Source organism: Mus caroli, unplaced genomic scaffold, assembly GCF_978045245.1.
Source record: "Mus caroli unplaced genomic scaffold, Mus_caroli_1 scaffold_4, whole genome shotgun sequence".
Classification (NCBI taxonomy): Eukaryota; Metazoa; Chordata; class Mammalia; order Rodentia; family Muridae; genus Mus; species Mus caroli.
Window position 1 is genome coordinate 135251489 of NW_028227259.1, and position 19869 is coordinate 135271357.

Genomic DNA, 19869 nt, shown 5'->3' on the forward strand with positions numbered 1-19869 from the left:
CTCATGAATAGGATAAGACTTTATGAAAGACCCAAAGAAGCTAGTTGGTCCCTTTCACTATGTAAAGACACAAGAGTAAAACGGGCCTTCACCAGACACCTAATCTGCTGGTACCTTGACCTGGGACTTTCTGGGTCTCAGAACATTAAGCACAAAATTCTACATTTCCATTTTTGATTAATTATCCAGTGTTGGGTGTTTTGCTGCAGCAATGCATAGGAACTAAGAAAGAGTCAGTAAGCTTTCCAAGCCCATATTTCTAAAGTGATGCCTTTGCCCAGATCTTGTGAAATTATGAAATCTGATATCTGTCTGTTTGCAGGAACCTTCTGACAACTGACATGAACTTGTCTTGAGGACACATTCCTTCCAGAGGCTCCGAAGCACATTTGCTTGCAAAAAAGTTACCAGTGTGTACCACATTACATACTACCTAGGGAAATATGGAGAACAAATGTGACTGTGTATAAAGTACCCAGAAAAATACATGCCCTTTGTCCTACTTACATGTCTGTTGCTGTGAAAAAAAGAATCCTGGCATCAAGCAGCTGAGGAGAAGAATGATTTATTTCAATTCACAGTCCAGGTTACAATCTCTTATGGTGGAGGAGTCAGGGCAGAAGGTTCAAACAGCTAGTCACATCACATCTCCAGTCAAGAGCAGAGAGAAATGCATGCTCACTTGCTCACTTGCTTCACTGCCTATGCTAAGCTTGATTGCTCTATTCTTATGCATTTTGCTAACCCCCTGCCTAGGGAATAGTACCACCCACAGTGGGCTGGGCCTTTTCAAGTCAACTAACAGCCAAGGCAATCCCCCACTGTACACCATAACATGTATAAAGGGAAATAAGAAAGGGGAAATATTGGGTGATAAGGAAGGGCTGGAGTTCAGGTAGTGGACCCTTGAGTCATAAAAAAGATATAAAACTAATTGTTGTTCTATTTTTAAATATTTCATGGATTTTTCATTTTTTATTTGTTTTTTTTATTGGTGATAAGTATATAAAAATATATTCAATTGTGGAAATGTAAAATCCAATTGAAGTCCCAGAGCTTTAGAATGGCGATTTTATATAGAAATTCTTTTAAAACTATAGACTTTGTGGTCTTGTCAATTTCACTGTGTAATGTTTTTTTTTTATTTGCAAGTTCTTTATAATAACATTTTAGTAAATATAAGATATTTTAAAAAACAAAGACAATCTGTTACAGACACATCCACAGGTCAGCCAATGCACACAATCCCTCACTGGGATGCTCCCCAGGTGACTCTACTTGTGCAAATTAACAAATAAATCTAGCTACCAGATCATTCCGTTTAAAACCCGAATTCCCAACAGTGAAGGGGAATGGGTCTACATCAGTCATAGGATGCTGATCCAGCAGTACAGTTTCATATTTTGGACTGGAAATAGATATTGGCCCTTCTAAGTTGCTTTCCACTGATGCAGTCAATGCTTCAAGCAGAAGTGACTCATGGGCCAATCAAGATAGCATGGTCATCAGTGTGAGGCAAACCTTCTGGGGTTTTAGATAACACTACTGTGTTAGTTACTTTTCTCAAAGCTCTTGAACAAATGCCTTACAAGAAGAGGGGTATACCTTTGACCCACAGTTTAGAAGGATTTTGTCGGTCATGGCAGGGTGGTGGTGGTATGGCAGCAGTAGTGTGAGTTTGAATCTTCACATCTGAGTGGATAAAGAAGCAGAGAAAGGGAAGGCATCAGCTGACTTCCTCTTTATTCATTCTGAGACCCAGTCTATAGGACTGCCCTACCCACATTCAGGGAGGGTCTTCAGTCCTAAGTTAAACCTCTTTGGAAACAACCAGAGACACACTGATGTAACCAGAGGCATATCTCCTAGGTGACTGGCAATCCAGCCAAGTTGGCAATGAAGACAAACCATCATAACCACCAAACTGAATGAGCCAAGGTGTTACAAAACTCTTGTGATACTAATGCCTAGACACAGACACACGTCCATCTCTGAAATCCTAGGATCAAAGTAGACTCAGGGTGAGGACACATGTGGAAATGGCGTTGGAGACAGCTCAGTAGATAAAGTGCTTACTGTGTGCAAACTGGAGGACTGGAGCTCAGACTCTCAGAACCCAAGTAAAAGTCAGGCAGTGTGGTGGCTGCCTGTAATCTAGTACTAGAGAGTCTGACCCAAGTGATCTCTGATACAAACTAGGTAGCTAGGCTGGTGGGACTCGATGAGATCTGGGATCCATTAGAGACCCTGTCTCAGTACTTACAGAGGAGAATGATAAAGGAAGACACATAATATGAGTACTTGTCTCCCCCACCTCTAGCACATGCATGTACACGCACATTCAAGTGTGCTATACACACGGGAACACACACACACATACAAAATGCACTAACATAGAAGATGGCTATCTTACATATTTTATTCTCTGAGCATCTTCCAGTTTTACAGACTTAAATAATGTACTAGTTGACTCTGAAGGCAAGGGCTGGAGTGAGGGGTTGGGTGGAAAGGGGCAAGAATAAGAAGCTTCAAGAAGAATGGAGGAGATTTAAGAGGAATGTTTTTGTGGTATCGGAAAGCACTTACAAGGCAGCACTGTGGCGAGATAAAAGGAAGGAAACAAGAAAGCCAATGACAAGAGAAGAGACGGCAAGTTTCTGAATACCAAAGTGCTGAACTCAATACACTGCCCCAAGTTGTGTGTCCATAAGAGGCTCTGGGAAAAGAAAAATCTCTATGGCTTTCAATTCCGCTGTCAAAAAATTCCCGAGTTCTGCTTCATCAGTTCAGAGTTCCCCCCCTGTGCGCCAATGAGATGGTTCAGTGGGTAAAAGCACTCGACCCCAAACCTGACGACCTGAGTCCCATCCCTGACACTCGTGTGGGAGAACTGACCCACACAATTGTCCTCTGATTGCCACACACGTTCTGTGGCACACACACATGCCCACAAATAAGTAAGTCAATAAATACACCTTCCAAACGGTAATAAGTACAAGTTACAGTATCTGACGACCAAGGCTCGTAATGTCTACAGTTGTTATCCCAAAGAAAGATGGCATTTTCCATCCTGCCCATATGACAAGCAGCCAAGGCCTGGGAAGATGGCTCAGTGGCTGAAGTGCCTGCCATGCTGTCATGAGCACATGAATTCAACCCTCAGAACTAATTTATCTAAAAAATAATGCTCAGCAAAAACTTGTAATCCCAGTTCTGGGGGAAGTAGAGACAGGAAGATCTCAAGAGTTTATAGCTAGCAAGTATCACCTATTTCACAAGTTTCAGAATAATGACAAGCTCTATCTCAAAAAAAAAAGAAAAAAAAGAAAGGAAGAGAAAGAAAGAAAGAAAAGAGAGAGAGAGAGAGAGAGAGAGAGAGAGAGAGAGAGAGAGGAGAAAAAAGTACATAGCATCTGAGAGATGGGATCTGAGTCTGTCCTCTGAACACTTGTGTGCAAGATTGCACGCATATGCGTGCACATGCACACAGACATACAGACACACACACACACAGCGGGGGGTGGAAGGGCAGTCCAATATCTGGTATCTGCAGCCGACCCTAACAACTTGTGGATTTAAGCGATAAAATTTGTCTACAGGCTGGAGTGTGTTTTTCTTTCATTATGTTTCTTATTTACTGTGATATTGATTCGGAATGCTCTGAAGCCAGCAAACCTCTTTCCCTTGAAATAGCAGGAGTCACCATCATTAAGGAGCCAAGCAGAACAAAACAGATGACATGAAAAGCTCTCAAGACCACGGGGAGGTGTCTCAGCACTGGACCGCTCCTTCCTTGGGTTTTCTTGAAATGCGATTGACAGTCAGAGATGGGAAAACTAAAGCAAGTCAGGTGACTAATTCCCTTTCTCTGGCATTGTGGGGTCTGAGCTCATGGTGAGAGTCCCAGGCCTGAGTCAAATGCTCCAGTGGGGTTTCAGGAAATGCCCACACAGAAGTGTCTCAAGATGTTCTGGAAACAGCTTGCAGAAATGGACACATGTCTTCTACTAAAGGGAGACTAAAGTGGAGCACCACTCAGTCAGAATAAACTTGCTCTACAATAGTGGATCTCAACCTTTCTAAGGCCGCCACCCTTCCTCATTTGTGGTGAGCCCAACCATAAAATTATTTCATTGCTACTTTGTAACTGTAATTTTTCTACTGTTATGAATTGTAATATTCCTATCTGTGTTTTCTGATGGCCTTTTGGAGGTTTCCAGCCACAAGCTGAGACCACTGCTCTACAAGAATCAAGAATAAATTCTTCAGAATCCACATTTAAAAAAAAAAAAAAAGAAGCCAGATATGGTGATGTTTACTAGCAATCCTAGGTCTAGAAAGGTGGAGACGGGTGGATCTCTAGAGTATACTGGATAGCCAGTTTAGTCTACTTATCAAGAATCTTAACAAGAGGCACTATCTCAGAAACAAACAAAGAAACAAACAACGAAAGGTGAACAGCAAATCAGAACTGGAATTTCTCTGTAAGAGGCTGAGTGTGTGGCTCATTGATAGGATTTGCCTAGAATCCTCCAGTGAAGGGTTGGGGGCGTGGCTCAGTGGTAGGTAGAGCCCTGCCTAGAATCCTCCAGGGAGGGGCTGGGGGCGTGGCTCAGTAGTAGAGCCTCTGCCTAGAATCCCCCAGGGAGGGGCTGGGGGCGTGGCTCAGTGGTAGAGCTCCTGCCTAGAATCCCCCAGTGAGGGGCTGGGGGCGTGGCTCAGTGGGAGAGCCCCTGCCTAGAATCCCCCAGGGAGGGGCTGGGGGCGTGGCTCAGTGGTAGAGCCCCTGCCTAGAATCCTCCAGGGAGGGGCTGGGGGCGTGGCTCAGTGGTAGAGCCCCTGCCTAGAATCCCCCAGTGAGGGGCTGGGGGTTATTGCTCAGCAGTAGAGCATTTGTATAGTCTCCCAGTGATGGGTTATATGAAGCCTTAGAAGGAATCTTTAGCGGTTTAAAAATGAGTAAAACCACATAGAACAACATATAAACACAAAAAACTATAAAACAGTTGAAATTCAAGACAACTTGAATATAATGGTGGTATAGAGTTTAGTGGGACATTACTGTCATGGGAAACTGAGTGAAGGGACTTAGGGCCTCATTTTGTCATTTTCTACACATTTTTATTTGCTTCAAATTAAATGGGTTTTGTTACTACTGTGTGTGTTCAGTGTTTATTTTTTCCCAAGATTTATTTTTAATTGTATGTATGTGTAGGTCTCTATGGGTGCATACGAGTGGCTGCAGGCATCCGTAAAAGCCAGACGAAGGTGTCAAATCTCCAAGAGTTGGGAGTTACGGGCAGTTGTGAGCCACTCAAATTCTTGTCCTCTGCAAGAGCAGCAAGTGTTCCTAACCACTGAGCTGTCTCTTGAGATCTTTATTCTTCTTTTTAAAGCCAGGTGGCATAGAGAGTTTTGGCTGGAACGTTTTCTCTCTCTCTCTCTCTCTCTCTCTCTCTCTCTCTCTCTCTCTCTCTCTCTCTCTCTCTCTCTCTCTTTCTCTCTCTCTCTCTCAGATGTAGTTACATACATGGTCGTTATTTCTCACCACCCTGAACACAAACAGCCTAAAAAGTGCAGGCACAGAAATGCAAATGTGTCGCCTAGCTGTGATGACAGAGCCACTGAGCCTCTGCTGTCACATTGCCGTGATCAGGTTGGAAGCAACAACAAGAATCATTTATGATTAAGGAAGCTCTTTCCAGGCAGGAGAGGTAGGTGCTGCTCACGGGAAGAGTGCCTGGCCAAGCATGGAGCCCTGTGATAACACCGTATCTCCTGCCTCTGTCAATCAGAGCCTCCCCAACTCAGGGAGAATGTTATCTCCCCCAAACACAAGACTTCTTCTATCTCAGCAATTATAAACCCAGAAGAAAAGTGAACAATGCCAGGTGGATGCTTCTCCAAAGTCCTTTCTAGAAGACCAGAGGGTAGAACCTTCCACTCACGAAAAAAGAAAAGTTTTCTAACCCTAGCCCAACTTTTGAATACAACTAAACAAGAGAGGCTAAACAAGGCTACCACCAGGTGTACTCGTTCTAAAGATGGTATCAATGATGAGATATGTAACCTACCAGATCACACAAAATCCCACAATATGTAATGACTGGTAGCAGGTGGTGTGTTCGTTTCCTGGTATTAAAATGTATATCATACATATAGAGCAAAGGACTATTTTAAGTCACAGCTTTGGAGGATTAGGCACTATAGGGTCTAATCCACATTATAAACTGAGTGATGATAAGCACTAGATATGGTGGTATACACTTTATGAGTCCCAGTGCTAGGGAAACTGAGGAAGGAGGAATATGAGTTGAAGGCTAGCTTAGGCTATATAGTAAGACACCATCTCAACAAACCCACAGACACAGCCAAGGTTGGAGATACAGTTCCACAACAGAACGCCTCCCTCAAACCCCCCATGAGGGGCTGGGGGCGTGGCTCAGTGGTTGATCCCCTGCCTAGAATCCCCCAGGGAGGGGCTGGGGGCGTGGCTCAGTGGTAGAGCCCCTGCCTAGAATCCCCCAGGGAGGGGCTGGGGGCGTGGCTCAGTGGTAGAGCCCCTGCCTAGAATCCCCCAGGGAGGGGCTGGGGGCGTGGCTCAGTGGTAGAGCCCCTGCCTAGAATCCCCCAGGGAGGGGCTGGGGGTGTGGCTCAGTGGTAGAGCATCTGCCTAGAATCCCCCAGGGAGGGGCTGGGGGCGTGGCTCAGTGGTAGAGGCCCTGCCAAGAATCCCCCAGTGAGGGGCTGGGGGCGTGGCTCAGTGGTAGAGCCCCTGCCTAGAATCCCCCAGGGAGGGGCTGGGGGCGTGGCTCAGTGGTAGAGCCCCTGCCTAGAATCCCCCAGGGAGGGGCTGGGGGCGTGGCTCAGTGGTAGAGCCCCTGCCTAGAATCCCCCAGGGAGGGGCTGGGGGCGTGGCTCAGTGGTAGAGCCCCTGCCTAGAATCCCCCAGGGAGGGGCTGGGGGCGTGGCTCAGTGGTGGATCCCCTGCCTAGAATCCCCCAGGGAGGGGCTGGGGTGTGGCTAGGACACAATAGATCACATTTTAGCTATCTGAAGTGTTAAGCCTAACAGCACAGAGTACTGTACAGCTGTTGCCACCATCTCCAGGACTTCTCTCTCTTTTTCTAACTGAACTTTGATGCTTATTAAATGGTAAGCCTCCATCCTCCCCCTAACTTCTGGTGTGCAAGTGCCATTTAAGGGGGTCATTAGGAGTAGAAAATAAGGATCAACAAATATCTTGGACATCTGGGGCAAGCTTCTAGCTCAGACGATAAAAGGCAAAGACCAGAGAGAGAAAGGCCGTTGTGGAAACAGACTGTTCAGGAAGAAACACTAAAAGCAAAATCACACACACACACACACACACACACACACACACACACACACAGTATTACCATCCTACAGGGAATAAGGAAACATATTGCTTCTATCAAGTCAAGACAATATGTTATCAAAGAGAACTTTTGGGTCATAAAAAAAAAGCCTTGGATCTAAAGCTATAAGAGCAGAAAAAGTTCAAGATGGGGGAAAGAGAAGGGAAGGAAGAAAGTGGAAGAAAAAGAAAAGGACACAGACGAATAAAAAAGAGTTTTATAAGGAAAGAGGGGGAAATTAGAGAGTTTAGCTCAGCCAGTGGTTCTCAGCTTTCCTAAGGCTGAGACCCTTTAATACAGTTCCTCATGTTGGTGATCCCCCAATATGATTTCATTGCTACTTCATAACTATAATTTTGCTACTGTTATGAATCGTGATGTAAATATCTGATATGAGGAATATCTGATATGTGACCTGGGGGTCGTGACCCCCAGGCCATGTCCAAGGTTGGAACAATGGGCAACGTGGAATGAGGAGGGAAGAACGCACAGGGAGGGAGTGTTCTAGTTTCTTATCTGTTGCTATGATAAAGCATACTAACAAAAGAATCCTGGGGATGAAAGAGCTTGTTTTAATACTCCCAGGTCACTATCCACCCTTGATGGATCCTGGGAAGGGATGTAAGACTCAAACCTGAAGTAGAGCCATAGAGGAACACTGTATGCCGACTCACTTGAAGGCTCAAGTCCTAGACCACCTGCCTAGGGAATGCACCTCTCACAGTGGGCTGAGCCCTTCTGCATCGATTGACAGTCAAAACAAATTCTCTGCAGACATGGTCACAGGCTAATCTGATCTGGACATCCTTCCCTTTAAGTTCTCTGGACAGATGCTCATGGGTTGTGTTAAGTTGAGAAGTCACGATAACCAGGATAGGGTGTGATCTCCCATATATGGCATTGAAGGGCAGGAGAAAAACACTTAAGTAGAGCGGGAGTCTCATGGTATAGGAAGGAAAGGAGAAGAGAGGGAGATGAGAGTCATAGTGAGGTAAATACTACCAAAGTATATTATTTGCATCTATGAAAATAGTATAATTAAACCTATTCCTCCATATAGTTAATATATATTAATGAGAAAAAAATTAGGTGTGTTGATGTACACCTGTGTCGCAGCACTCAGGAAGCAAATACTGGAGATCAAGTGTTCCAGGCCAGACTGGATTTCATAGTAAGAATTCTCAAAAACAACAAAACCAAGTCAACCCAAATACATTTACCCTTCCTGTAATCCCAGCCCTTGAGAGACCGAGGGGATCACTAAGCATATGAGAGCTTCCTGTAGTAGAGGATAAAACCCTAACTTTGAAAAAAGCCAAGGGGCTAGAGAACTGATTCAGTGGTCAAGAGCACTTGCTGATCTCTCCGAGGACCTGAGTTTGATTTACAACACCATGATGGACTATTCGCTGCCTGTAACTTCAGTGCAGAAGCATATGTACACACACGTACACACACACACACACACACACACACACACACACACTCATGGACGTACATACATGCAAACACATGTGCACATAATTGAAAATGAAAATCATTTTTTAAAAAATCTGGAGACAGGCCGGGCGGTGGTGGCACACGCCTTTAATCCCAGCACTTGGGAGGCAGAGGCAGGTGGATTTCTGAGTTCGAGGCCAGCCTGGTCTACAGAGTGAGTTCCAGGACAGCCAGGGCTACACAGAGAAACCCTGTCTTGGAAAAAAAATCTGGAGACTGATTTTTTTTTTAAAGTTAAAGTGTTTGTCACACACACACATAAAGATTACAGTTGGGATCCCCCAAAACTCTCCAAGTCTAGACCTAGAAAGCAGAGACAGGTGATCCCCAAAATAAATTGGCTAAGTAGAGTCCGTATTGACTGGCTGTGGGTTTGACAGAGAGACACCGCTTCTATGACTAAGGTGTAAGAGTAATGAAAGGTGACTCCTGGTATGAACCTGAGCCTCCAAGTGGATTCACAAGTATGTGTGGATACCAACATGGGTAAAATATACACATCTGCTTTGTGAGTTAGTTAGAGTTTCTATTGATGCAACAAAACAACTTGACCAAAAGCAACAGGGGACAGAAAGGGTTTACCTCAGCTTACAACTTTCAGGGAAAGGACTCAAGGCAGGAAGCTGGAGGCAGGAACTGAAGCCGAGGTCCTGGAAGAGTGCTGCTTACTGGCTTGTTCCTCATGGCTTGCTGAGCCTGCTTTCCCATCCAGGACCACCCATCATGGGCTGGGCCCTCCCCCATCAATCATTAATTAAGAAAATGCCTTACAGAGTTCCTTACAGGCCAATCTTATGGAGGTATTTTCTCAATTAAGATATTCTCTTCCAGATATATCTAGATTTGTATTAAGTTAACAAAACCCAAATAGCTCATGTGTGTGCACACGTGAAAAAGAAAAAAAGAAAAAGCAACCTAAAATTATTCTGGGGTCAGTCTTCTGGACGGAACATGGCCAGGCTCATCATCATAGCACTCAACACTCTAGGGGATGTGGGGGGCATGATGATTCTACAAGTTTCCAAACAGGAAGAAGAAAAGGGGACAAAAATATGTAAAATGACCTGGGATTTGGAAGTCTTTGATTCTTCTTAAAACAAAACAACACCTAGCAGAATGAAAACAGCACAGCAAAGCCACCAAAATTCTCAAAGAAAGCGACATTTAACTCCACCATTCATCATACAGAAGACAGGGAAAAGGTCATCTTTAGACTGGATCTCAAATGATTATCTCTACCTTGAAGTCTTTTCCCAGGAAGCCTCTAGGTGTGGCGCTTTACCTGCATAAGCACACTATCTGAGAACAAGAGAGCCATCAGAGCAAAGCATCAGAGAGGAGGCAGGGAAGTACAAGAAGGGTGGGGGAAGGAACTCCGAATGACAGCTGGGCACAGACCAGCCCTGCAGTAGGGCATTGAGACTTCAGGCAGACACCTTTCCAAGCATTCTCCAGTTCTCTCTGTCTACGACTGAGCCATACCCCCAGCTCCTTACTGGGGGATTCTAGGCAGGGGCTCTACCACTGAGCCATGCCCCTAGCCCCTCACTGGGGATTCTAGGCAGGGGCTCTACCACTGAGCCATGCCCCCCAGCCCCTCACTGGGGGATTCTAGGCAGGGGCTCTACCACTAAGCCACGCCCCCAGCCCCTCACTGGGGGATTCTAGGCAGGGGCTCTACCACTGAGCCACGCCCCCAGCCCCTTACTGGGGGATTCTAGGCAGGGGCTCTACTACTGAGCCATACTACAGGCCCTCACTGGGGAAGACTCTACCATTTATCTGTGATCCAAGATCTTTTGTACTTCATAAAGCTTTTGAGATTATGTTGCCCAGGCTGATCTTAAAATCAGCATGTAATATATTCAAGACTTGAACTTGTGATTCTCATGCCTCTGCCTTTCCTAGAGTCTTCCCTAGGCCTGTTCCTAGGTCTCCTTCCCTAAGTCTGGCTAATGAATGGCTAAAGTGGACTCAGAATGGTGTGGAGGTACCAAGAGAACTATTTCCAGGAGGAAACTGATTACACAGCCAAATGCTATGAGTCCAGAGGAACAGAAACTAGATCCACTGAGGATAAAGTATTGACTAGTTTTGCTTGAGTGATTTGGTTTGATGTAACAAGTACCAAGAATTGTACACTACTTGAACGTAACATATCACAGATATGGGATAACATAGTCTTGTCAATTTCTCAAAAAAGATAAACAAAGCCATTGAAGGTTAATACAATTCGTCAATGTGCAACCTGAATGAAAAAATGTCCTCACGTAAAAATAAAACACTCCAGGCTGCAGAGAGCTCACTGCGTAAAAATATCTACTGTGGAGCCTTACAACCTGAGTTCTACCTCTGGGAGCCACATGATGGGAGGAGAAGACCAGTTTCCATACATTTCCCTCTGATTTCAAAATGCATGCTCTTATGTATGCAGTGCCACCACCCACTACACCCCCAAATCAAATACAATTTAAAAAACTAAATTGGAGCTGGAGAGGTGACTCAGCAGTAATGCACATTGCCTGCTATTCCAGAGGACCTGAGTTCAGTTCTCTGGACCCACATGGTATCTCACAACCATCTGTAACTCTAGCCCATGGGGATCTGATACCCTCTTCTGGTCTCTGAAGCACCACATATTTGCACAGATGTATATGCAGGGAAAAGACCCATAGTCATAAAGTAAATGAATAGTCCCACCAGAGCTCTGTGTCCACACCCTCCATTACTGCCTAAGACCAACTGAGACTAGGGCATAATGTAACCTTAGGATGGACCATTCTACCTCATTAGAAGAAATCTGTAGATCTCCTTACAATGATGTCTATAGTCAAAACTGACTGTATTTTATATCTAAAGAACAAAAGCAGAATATTAACTTGTTTGCATTATCAGATCTTGACTATGTCAAGCTTACTCTCAAAAGGAAGAAAGTGTAAATGAACATGTCTTTGGTTAGTGTCTGCAGTGTTTGTTTTTACAATTATATTTGCTTTTTGATACGTCCACAGTTTCCTGCAAAGAATATGCATCACTTTTAATATCAGGAAACAATTATTAGTCTGGAAAAGAAAGAGAATGTTTTCATCAAATTTTGAACAGAAGTTAAATGAGATTAACACCATGACTCTTTGAGAACTAAATTTGAGATGAAAAAAACAAATGCTTTTAAGATAAAGACAGCATTCTGAGGTAGTGAAAACTATGTTGAATTGTTGAATATAGAAGGCACATGGGTACAAAAAAAAAAAAGACAAGAAGGAAAAATCAAACACCATTAAGAAGCCATGAAGAAGCAGGCATTGTAGGAGATTTGAAAACATCATTATCCCAGAGACTTAAGATACATGCAACTCTACTTAAATATACACACAGTTGATGTTCAGATGGGATTTAGGACTGTCATTATAGTGTGTGGGGTCATTAAATGTAAGGTATTTACATAAGCATAGATATGAAGAGTGTCTCAGTAAAGACAACTGAGAGGGCACTGAATCCTGTAAAATGGAAAGTGGTTGTAGACTGAAGAAAATGTGGAGACTAGAGGCCAGAAATGATAAGAAAGGAGTGGTATTTATATAGTTAAATCTGGTCCCCTGACACTTCTCTCCTTCCTTTCTTCTCCGCTAATTGCCATTTCTTAGTACAAAGATTTATTTTGTCTCTTTAACTATGTGTATGTATGTGAATCTGCATGTGGGTATGTGCATATGGGTGCAGGTGCACACAGAGGCCAGAAGAGGGCAGCAGATTCCTGGGAGCTAGAGCTCAAGTCTTCTGGATGAGCAGCAAATGCTCTTAGCCACTGAGTCATTACACCAGCCCTTCTTCTAATCTTTATCAAGCCAGAAGCTCCACCTGAACTAGGCTCAAGGCTTGGTTATTTCATCCGAGGATTCTACAATGTGACCCCCACATTTTCTCCATCAGAATTGCCTCGGAGACTGTGAGACATAAAGTTTCACATTTCCCATGCTGAGCCTCTTAGAACAGAGTTTTCTTAGTCATGGGGCTACAGAAGGTCTGGTGTTAAAACACCTGATATTTTAACATCAGGTACAGAGTCAGATCCTGTTTTTCTAGCTGGGTTGCCCTGCCTGGCTTTAGTGGGAGAGGATGTGCCTAGTCCTATAGTGACTTGATATGTCAAGATGGGTTGGTACCCAGGGGTGGTGGTGGGTGGTTGGGGCTATGTGAGGTGAGGACTGGGAGGATGGGGTGGGCTGTGATCTGGATGTAAAGTGAAGGAGCAGGCAGAATGTGTGCATGCTAGTGCTCAGCTCACCTGATCAATCCTCTGTCACACAGTCCAGACCCAGAATGCTAGTGCTCACAATGCAAGGGTCTTCCCACATTGATTAAACCAACCAAGAAATGCACTTCCTGTGTTGACTAATCTTAGGTCAACTCGACACACAAACTAGAGTTATCTGAATGGATAGAACCTTGAGAAATTGCCTCTGTAAGATCCAGCTGTATGGTATTTCTTAATTAGTGATTGATGAGGGAGGGTCCAGCCCGTTGTGGGTGGTACCATCCCTAGGCTGGTGGTCCTGGGTTCTATAAAAAAGCAGGCTGAGCAAGCCTGCTTTCCATGGGAAGTAAGCCAGTAAGTAGCATCCTTCTATGGCCTCTGCATTAACTGTTGCCTCTGGGTTCCTACCCTGCTTGAGTTTCTATCCTGACTTCCTTTGATGATGAACAATAGGGAAGTGTAAGGCAAATGAACCCTCTCCTCTCCCACGGTTGAAGAGCCCTGCTATTAAGGTTGCAGTCCTCCATGATTGATGGCTTTCCACGCTCAGTGTATAATGGAGGACTCCCTTTCTCAGGAGGGCTTCCCTGTCTTTGCCTGACTTTGTCTGGAGAATGTCCCTGAACATGTGGCTGGCCTTGTCTGAAAAGTGACCTTATATAGAGCTCTCTGAAAAGCTACATAAATCCCCCTCTGACTTCCTAATTGCATGATAATTAGGTACTGTATTATAACCAATCAGCCCTTCCTGCCCACTTGATTCTGTGACCAATTAGCCCTTTCCACATCTACCCCCCCAAAAAACCCTTATATACCTGTCCCTGGAACAATAAAGTAGACTTGTCTCACAGCAGCAGTTTCCAGAAATCCTTCTGAATCCTGCTCCCTTTGTCCTTGTGGGCTGGTGGTCAACAGCCTCCAAGGAGAAGGGAGGGTCCCTCCAACTTGCTTTTTGGTCATGTTGTTTCATTGCAGCCATAGAAACTCTAATTAAAACATCCCTAGACCTATCCACAGTCTCATCCCTCAATGAGATTCTTTTCTCAGGTGACTCTCCATTTTTGATCTTAGCCATTCTGACTGGAGTTCAAGATCATCCTCAACTACACAGCAAGTTTGAGGCCAGCCTGGGGCTATATAAGACTATGTCAAGGAAGGAAGGAAGGAAGGAAGGAAGGAAGAAAGGGAGGAAGGGAGGGAGGGGAAGAGAGAAAGGAAGGAAGAAAGGAAAGAAGAAAGAAAGAAAGAAAGAAAGAAAGAAAGAAAGAAAGAAAGGAAGAAAGAAAGAGAAAGAAAGAAGAAAAGGGGAATGGATAAAGGGCAAAAAGTGGGAGTATTAAAATCTAGTCAGTGATCATTTCTTATACATTGGATGGTGGTCCACAGAAGACAGATTACTGGACCCAGGAACACTGTTCACCAAGTCTTTGGGAATTAGTCAGCACTTCTGGAGAGTCAAGAGAATCTTGACCAATTCTAAGCTGATCCAAACCTGATCTTTTGGAGATCAGGCTTCACAAAGAATTCATCTGAGCTCACCTTCATCCCAACCTGAGAGTACCTTGTGGGATAATTCTTCTGCTCAGAGCAAGAGGCTTAGGCCATTCCTAATCCTACAGATACTTGGAAGATTAGCCTCCTGGACCTTCAGCAGGCTCGCTCTGCAGTTGTCCTGTCTGACCTGAGCTTAGAGGGCTTTCTCCCTGCAGTAAGCATGCTGAATTTTGTACATTGTGAGCAGATACAAGAGCATAATTCTGTCTACCTCCACACCCAAATGTACTTTTGCCTGACATTTTAGTTTTATAATGGTCCTGTAACTCTTGCTTGCTTTCTATTTTAGCTGACTCATTCTTTCTAGGTGTGCTGAACTCAAAAGATCAACTAACATGGCTCATTTTCATCTGCCATCATTTTGGGTTCAGTGGCCCAGGGAGGGGATTCTAATATAAGATGTGTTCTGAACAAAGCATGTGCGTCCATGAGTGTGTGCATGTGTACATGGGTACATGCACGTGTACATGCGTATATGCATGCATGTTTGTCTGTCTGTTCAGGCCAAAGTTCCAGGTTGGGTGTCTTCTTTAATCAATCTTCACCTTTATATTTTGAGCCTCTTACTGATTCGGTGCAGCAAACATTTTCTTTTTAAAATTTATGTCTTGGAAAATATGATGGAGACATAAGTAAAAGGCGGAGGGGGAAGAAAACAGACTTTCCTTTTGGTGTTCTTTGAGTATTATGAAAAGGGGAAGTAACAGGTCTCAGCTGAGGAATTTACTCCTGTTTGTTTTGTAATTAAGTTCTCACCATGTAGCCTAGACTGGGAAAGAACTTGCTACTGGAGCCCAGGTTCGCCATGAATGCATGTTCCTCCTCCTCCAGCCTCCCAAGTGCTAGAATTCCAGGTGTGGGCCATGATGATTGACTCCACTAACTTTATTTACACATTTATTGAATTTTGCATGCATATGTGCACCTGTTTGTGTGTGTGGAACTGTACATACATATGCACATGCATGTGGAGGCCATAGGACAACCTCAGGTATCATTCCTCAGGAGCTGTCTGTCCACTTTGATTTTTTTTTTTTTTTTTTTTTTGAGAAAGGGTCTCTTCACTGGCTTTGAGTGCACCAATTAGGTAAGGCTGGGTGGTAAATGTGCCCCGGGGATTTGCCTGTTTCTGCTTCTCCAAGGTCTGGATGATAAACACATGTCAACATGTCACACCTGGCTTTTTAAAAACATGGGTTCTAACCAGGTATAGTGGTACATGCCTTTAAATCCAGTACTAGGGAGGCTGAAGCAGGCAGATCTCAGAATTCGAGGCCAGCCTGGTCTACAGATTGAATTCCAGAACAGCTAGGGTACACAGAGATTCTGTCTCAAAAAAGAGTGTGTGTGTGGGGGGGGGGTGGCGGCGGAGAGGCTCTGAGAAATCAGATTCAGATCTTCATGCTTGCTGGGAAGGCATTTCACCTACTGCAGTCTACCCAATAATTTTACAAGAGCCTGCTCCAGTTTCATCTTTTGTTGCTGGGATAAAACACCTTTGCCAAAAGCATAGGGGAAGGAAGAGTTTATTTGGCTCACAATTCAAGGTCAGAGTCCATCAACGTGGGGCAGTGAAGATGCAATCAACTACTCACATCAGACCCACATTCAAGAGTGGAAACAGATAGGCCTTGCTTGATTGTTGTCATTTGACTTTCTCCTGGCTTATACAGTTCAGGATCCCCTTCTTAGGGAATGATGCCACCCACAATGGGCTGGACTCTCCAAATCAACTAACAATCAAGACACTCCTTCATAGATGTGCCCGTGGGTCAACCTGATTTAGATAATAGACTCTCTTCCTGGGTGGTTCTAGGTTGTTGTATCAAGCAGACAGTTAAAACTGATACGGCACAGATCCCTAGAAGATTGGAATAGTAATGAAGCAACGTCTGCTAAGACTCTCCCTTCCTCTAATATGTTCCAGGGAGCCAAAGACTGGGACACCAGCATGGTTCCCTTGGGAACAGAAGCAGCATTTCTTGAGTCCTGAAGACACACTGTCCTTGCCCATACCTTCATCACTGTTGTCATCCACCAGGATGATCTCCTTCAGCAGGTGTGTGGGTGTGTGATTGACAGCGCTGTGGACTGACCGAAGTATCACAGACAGGGCCTCATTCACGAAGATGAAGATGATGGATATCTGGGGCAATTCCTTGGAATATTTGAGCTCCTTACACCTGGGGAAGGGAGAACAGGAAAGCTATCAGAGGAAGCAGGATGGCAAAGGAGGGGCTGGAGACATGGCTCAGAGATTAAAGGCACTGCTCTTGCTGAGGACCCTGAGTTGGTTCCCAGCACTACGTGGAGCAGCTCCCTAAGTACTTGCAACTCCAGTTCAGGGGGATCTGATGCCTTCTCTTAGTTTTCACATACATATACTCAGGCACACAAACACATGCACATAAAACAAATCTTTTTTAAAAAAAGTAAAGTAAAAAAAAAAAAGCATACGCAATATGGCTGAACACAGAATTTTAGCCAATTTCCTCACTTGGTTTTGCCAAGACAAGGATTCATCACTCTCCCTTGGCTCTCCATCTTTCTCTCTCATTCTTTATTCAAGGCTTCTGGTATCCTAGGCTGACCTTGAACTCACTATGTACCTGAGGATAACTTCGCCCTTGTGATCCTCCTCCTGTCTTCACTCCTCGGGATACTATTACAGATGTACACCACCATGTCCAGATTACATGTTGTTGGGTATGCAACAAGGATTTGGTGCATGCTAGGACGCACTCTACCATTATACTATGTATGTGTCCAGCCTTCCCTTAGTGTTTTCTTCACTAAATCTTGTGAAATAAACCTAAGCAATAAAGCATTAAAAGAATGCAGCCTACTTCACCCAAATTGATCATCCCAAAGGGGGGGGGGACACTATTGGGGAATGCATCCACCTGTACCCACTTGTATCACATCCCTGCTTTGACAATCTTAGGGTTGAAGTCTGAAATGTCCCATAGTCTGATGTCCTGAGAGATTTATTGGAAAACCAACTCACAGGTGGGAAGATGGCTCAGTTGATAGTCTTTGCTATGCAAGCATGAGGACTCAACTTCAATCTCCAGAATCCACATAAGAAAAATATGTGGTGGTACATGTTTGTAACCCTAGTGCTGGGGAGGCAGAGACAGGCAGATCTCTAGGGCTCTTTATCTATTCAAACTATCTAGTTGATGAGTTTCAATTTGTAAGAAACCATGTTAAAACAAAAACAAGGTAAGATCTGAGAAGATGGGCTGGCGAGATGGCTCAGCAGGTAAGAGCACTGACTGCTCTTCCAAAGGACCTGAGTTCAAGTCCCAGCAACCACATGGTGGCTCACAACCACCCGTAATGAAATCTGCCACCCTCTTCTGGTGCGTCTGAAGTCAGCTACAGTGTACTTGTGTATAATAATAAATAAATAAATCTTAAAAAAAAAAAAAGATCTGGGGAGATCTTGCAATACAAGCATGAGGAGTAGAGTTTGGACTTCTAGAATCTATGAAAATGCACACTGGGCGTGGACGTTCACTTGTAATTCCCAGCTTGGAGGGCAAAGACAGAGTCCCCAGAACAAGCTGACTAGAGAGACTAGCCATATCAGCAAGCTCTGGGTTTGACTGAGATGCCCTGCCTGGGTAAATAAGGTGGACGAGTGAAGGAGAATGATTCCTGATATCAATCTCAGACACACACACGTGCACCCACACACACATAAAGCCACACACACACACACACACACACACACACCTGAATAATGCACACACATCCAAGCACACCCTACACACAAAAGTAAAAATAAAGGGACTAGAGAGATGGCCCAGTAGATGACAGCACTGGCTGCTCTTAAAGAAGAGCCAGGTTTCCCTGTACCCGTATGGTAGCTCAGAACTGTCTGTAAATCCAGTTCCAGGGAATCTTGTACCTTCTTGGGCCTCCAAGACTGCCATGTACACATGTGGTACACACACATATGTGCAGACAAAACACCTACTCACATAACAAAAATGTAAAAATTAAATATGGAAAGAAAATAAAAAATAGACATAACCTAAGAAATGATAGTTGACTATCTATTTGCACATGTATAGACACCACATTCACACACACACAAACACCACAGAAACACACACACAACACACATACATATATACACACACACACTTGTGGATGCACAAAGAAATACAACAACAATCTAACTCATCTTGTCTCTATGAGACTGCACAGTAGATAGAAGGAAGCCTGAAGGACCTAACAAAGGAAGGGAGGGAGTAGGAGGGACATGCTGGGAGGGAGGGAAAGAAGGAGGGCGGGAGGGAGAGATGCATCTGTTTCTTTATGCTGAACAGCTTGGGCTGTGTCAGGCTGTATGAATCACACTGGCAATTTTCAAAAGAAAATAAAGTTTTGTTACGATATACATCCCTGCCTCCTGAGGAGACTGCTCACGGATTCATGGATCACACAGCCTGGTTTTTGTTATGGCCCTGTCAATCCACTGTCTGGGGATGTAGGAGAGAGAACAATGGCCATCGTTAGGCTCATGAGCTATTGGCCATGGTCATCTCATTGGCTGGGTGGTGATCCGAGGAATGATGGCATACGAGCAGGTCTCTCAGGACTCGCTCTTGCAGCCTTAGCTTGAGAGTCTGACAGCTGCTCCCTCTCAGGCCATTACTCGCCATACTGAACATGAGAAATGAGAGTGCGTGCTGTTTATGCCCAGCTACCCCAAACAACTAACTTCTTTGGTCCTGTTTTATTTTATTTTTCATATAAATTACTTTTGATACAGAGTCCCAGGTCACCCAGGTTGGCCAACGTTGACTTTGAATGTTTGATCTTGCTGTCTCCATTCGATTAGAGGTGTGTACCACACCACACCAGATTTGAGTGATGCTGGGAACGGGACCCCAGACCTTGTGCATGCTTGGCAAGCACTCTTCCAACTGAGCCACTTCCCCAGTGCTGGTCTGTTATTTAACGGCCTCTAGTTTTTGTAGGCAAGAAGGAAAGCTAGAGTTCTCTCTTTACTCAATGCCATCTCTACCCATGAGCAGTGGCGTCTGGTTGTTCTCCAGGATGGTGTTTGTGCTCAATCTTGGGTGTCAACTTGGTCAGATTTGGAATCAAACAAGAGACTTTCTGTGGGGCAGACTCTTCCCCCAGGGTGGGATATCCACCTTCTAC

The 19869-nt window shown here is 44.5% G+C and overlaps 1 protein-coding gene across 1 annotated transcript in view; it reads right to left on the bottom strand.

The window, feature by feature from the left end:
• The window catches only part of Galnt17 (polypeptide N-acetylgalactosaminyltransferase 17), a 462159-nt gene that overhangs the window by 239091 nt on the left and 203199 nt on the right, over window positions 1-19869 (bottom strand). Inside the window, exon 3 of the mRNA XM_021162564.3 lies at window positions 16705-16871. Coding sequence (XP_021018223.1) covers window positions 16705-16871 — 167 coding nt within the window. The remainder of the gene's footprint in view (window positions 1-16704; window positions 16872-19869) is intronic.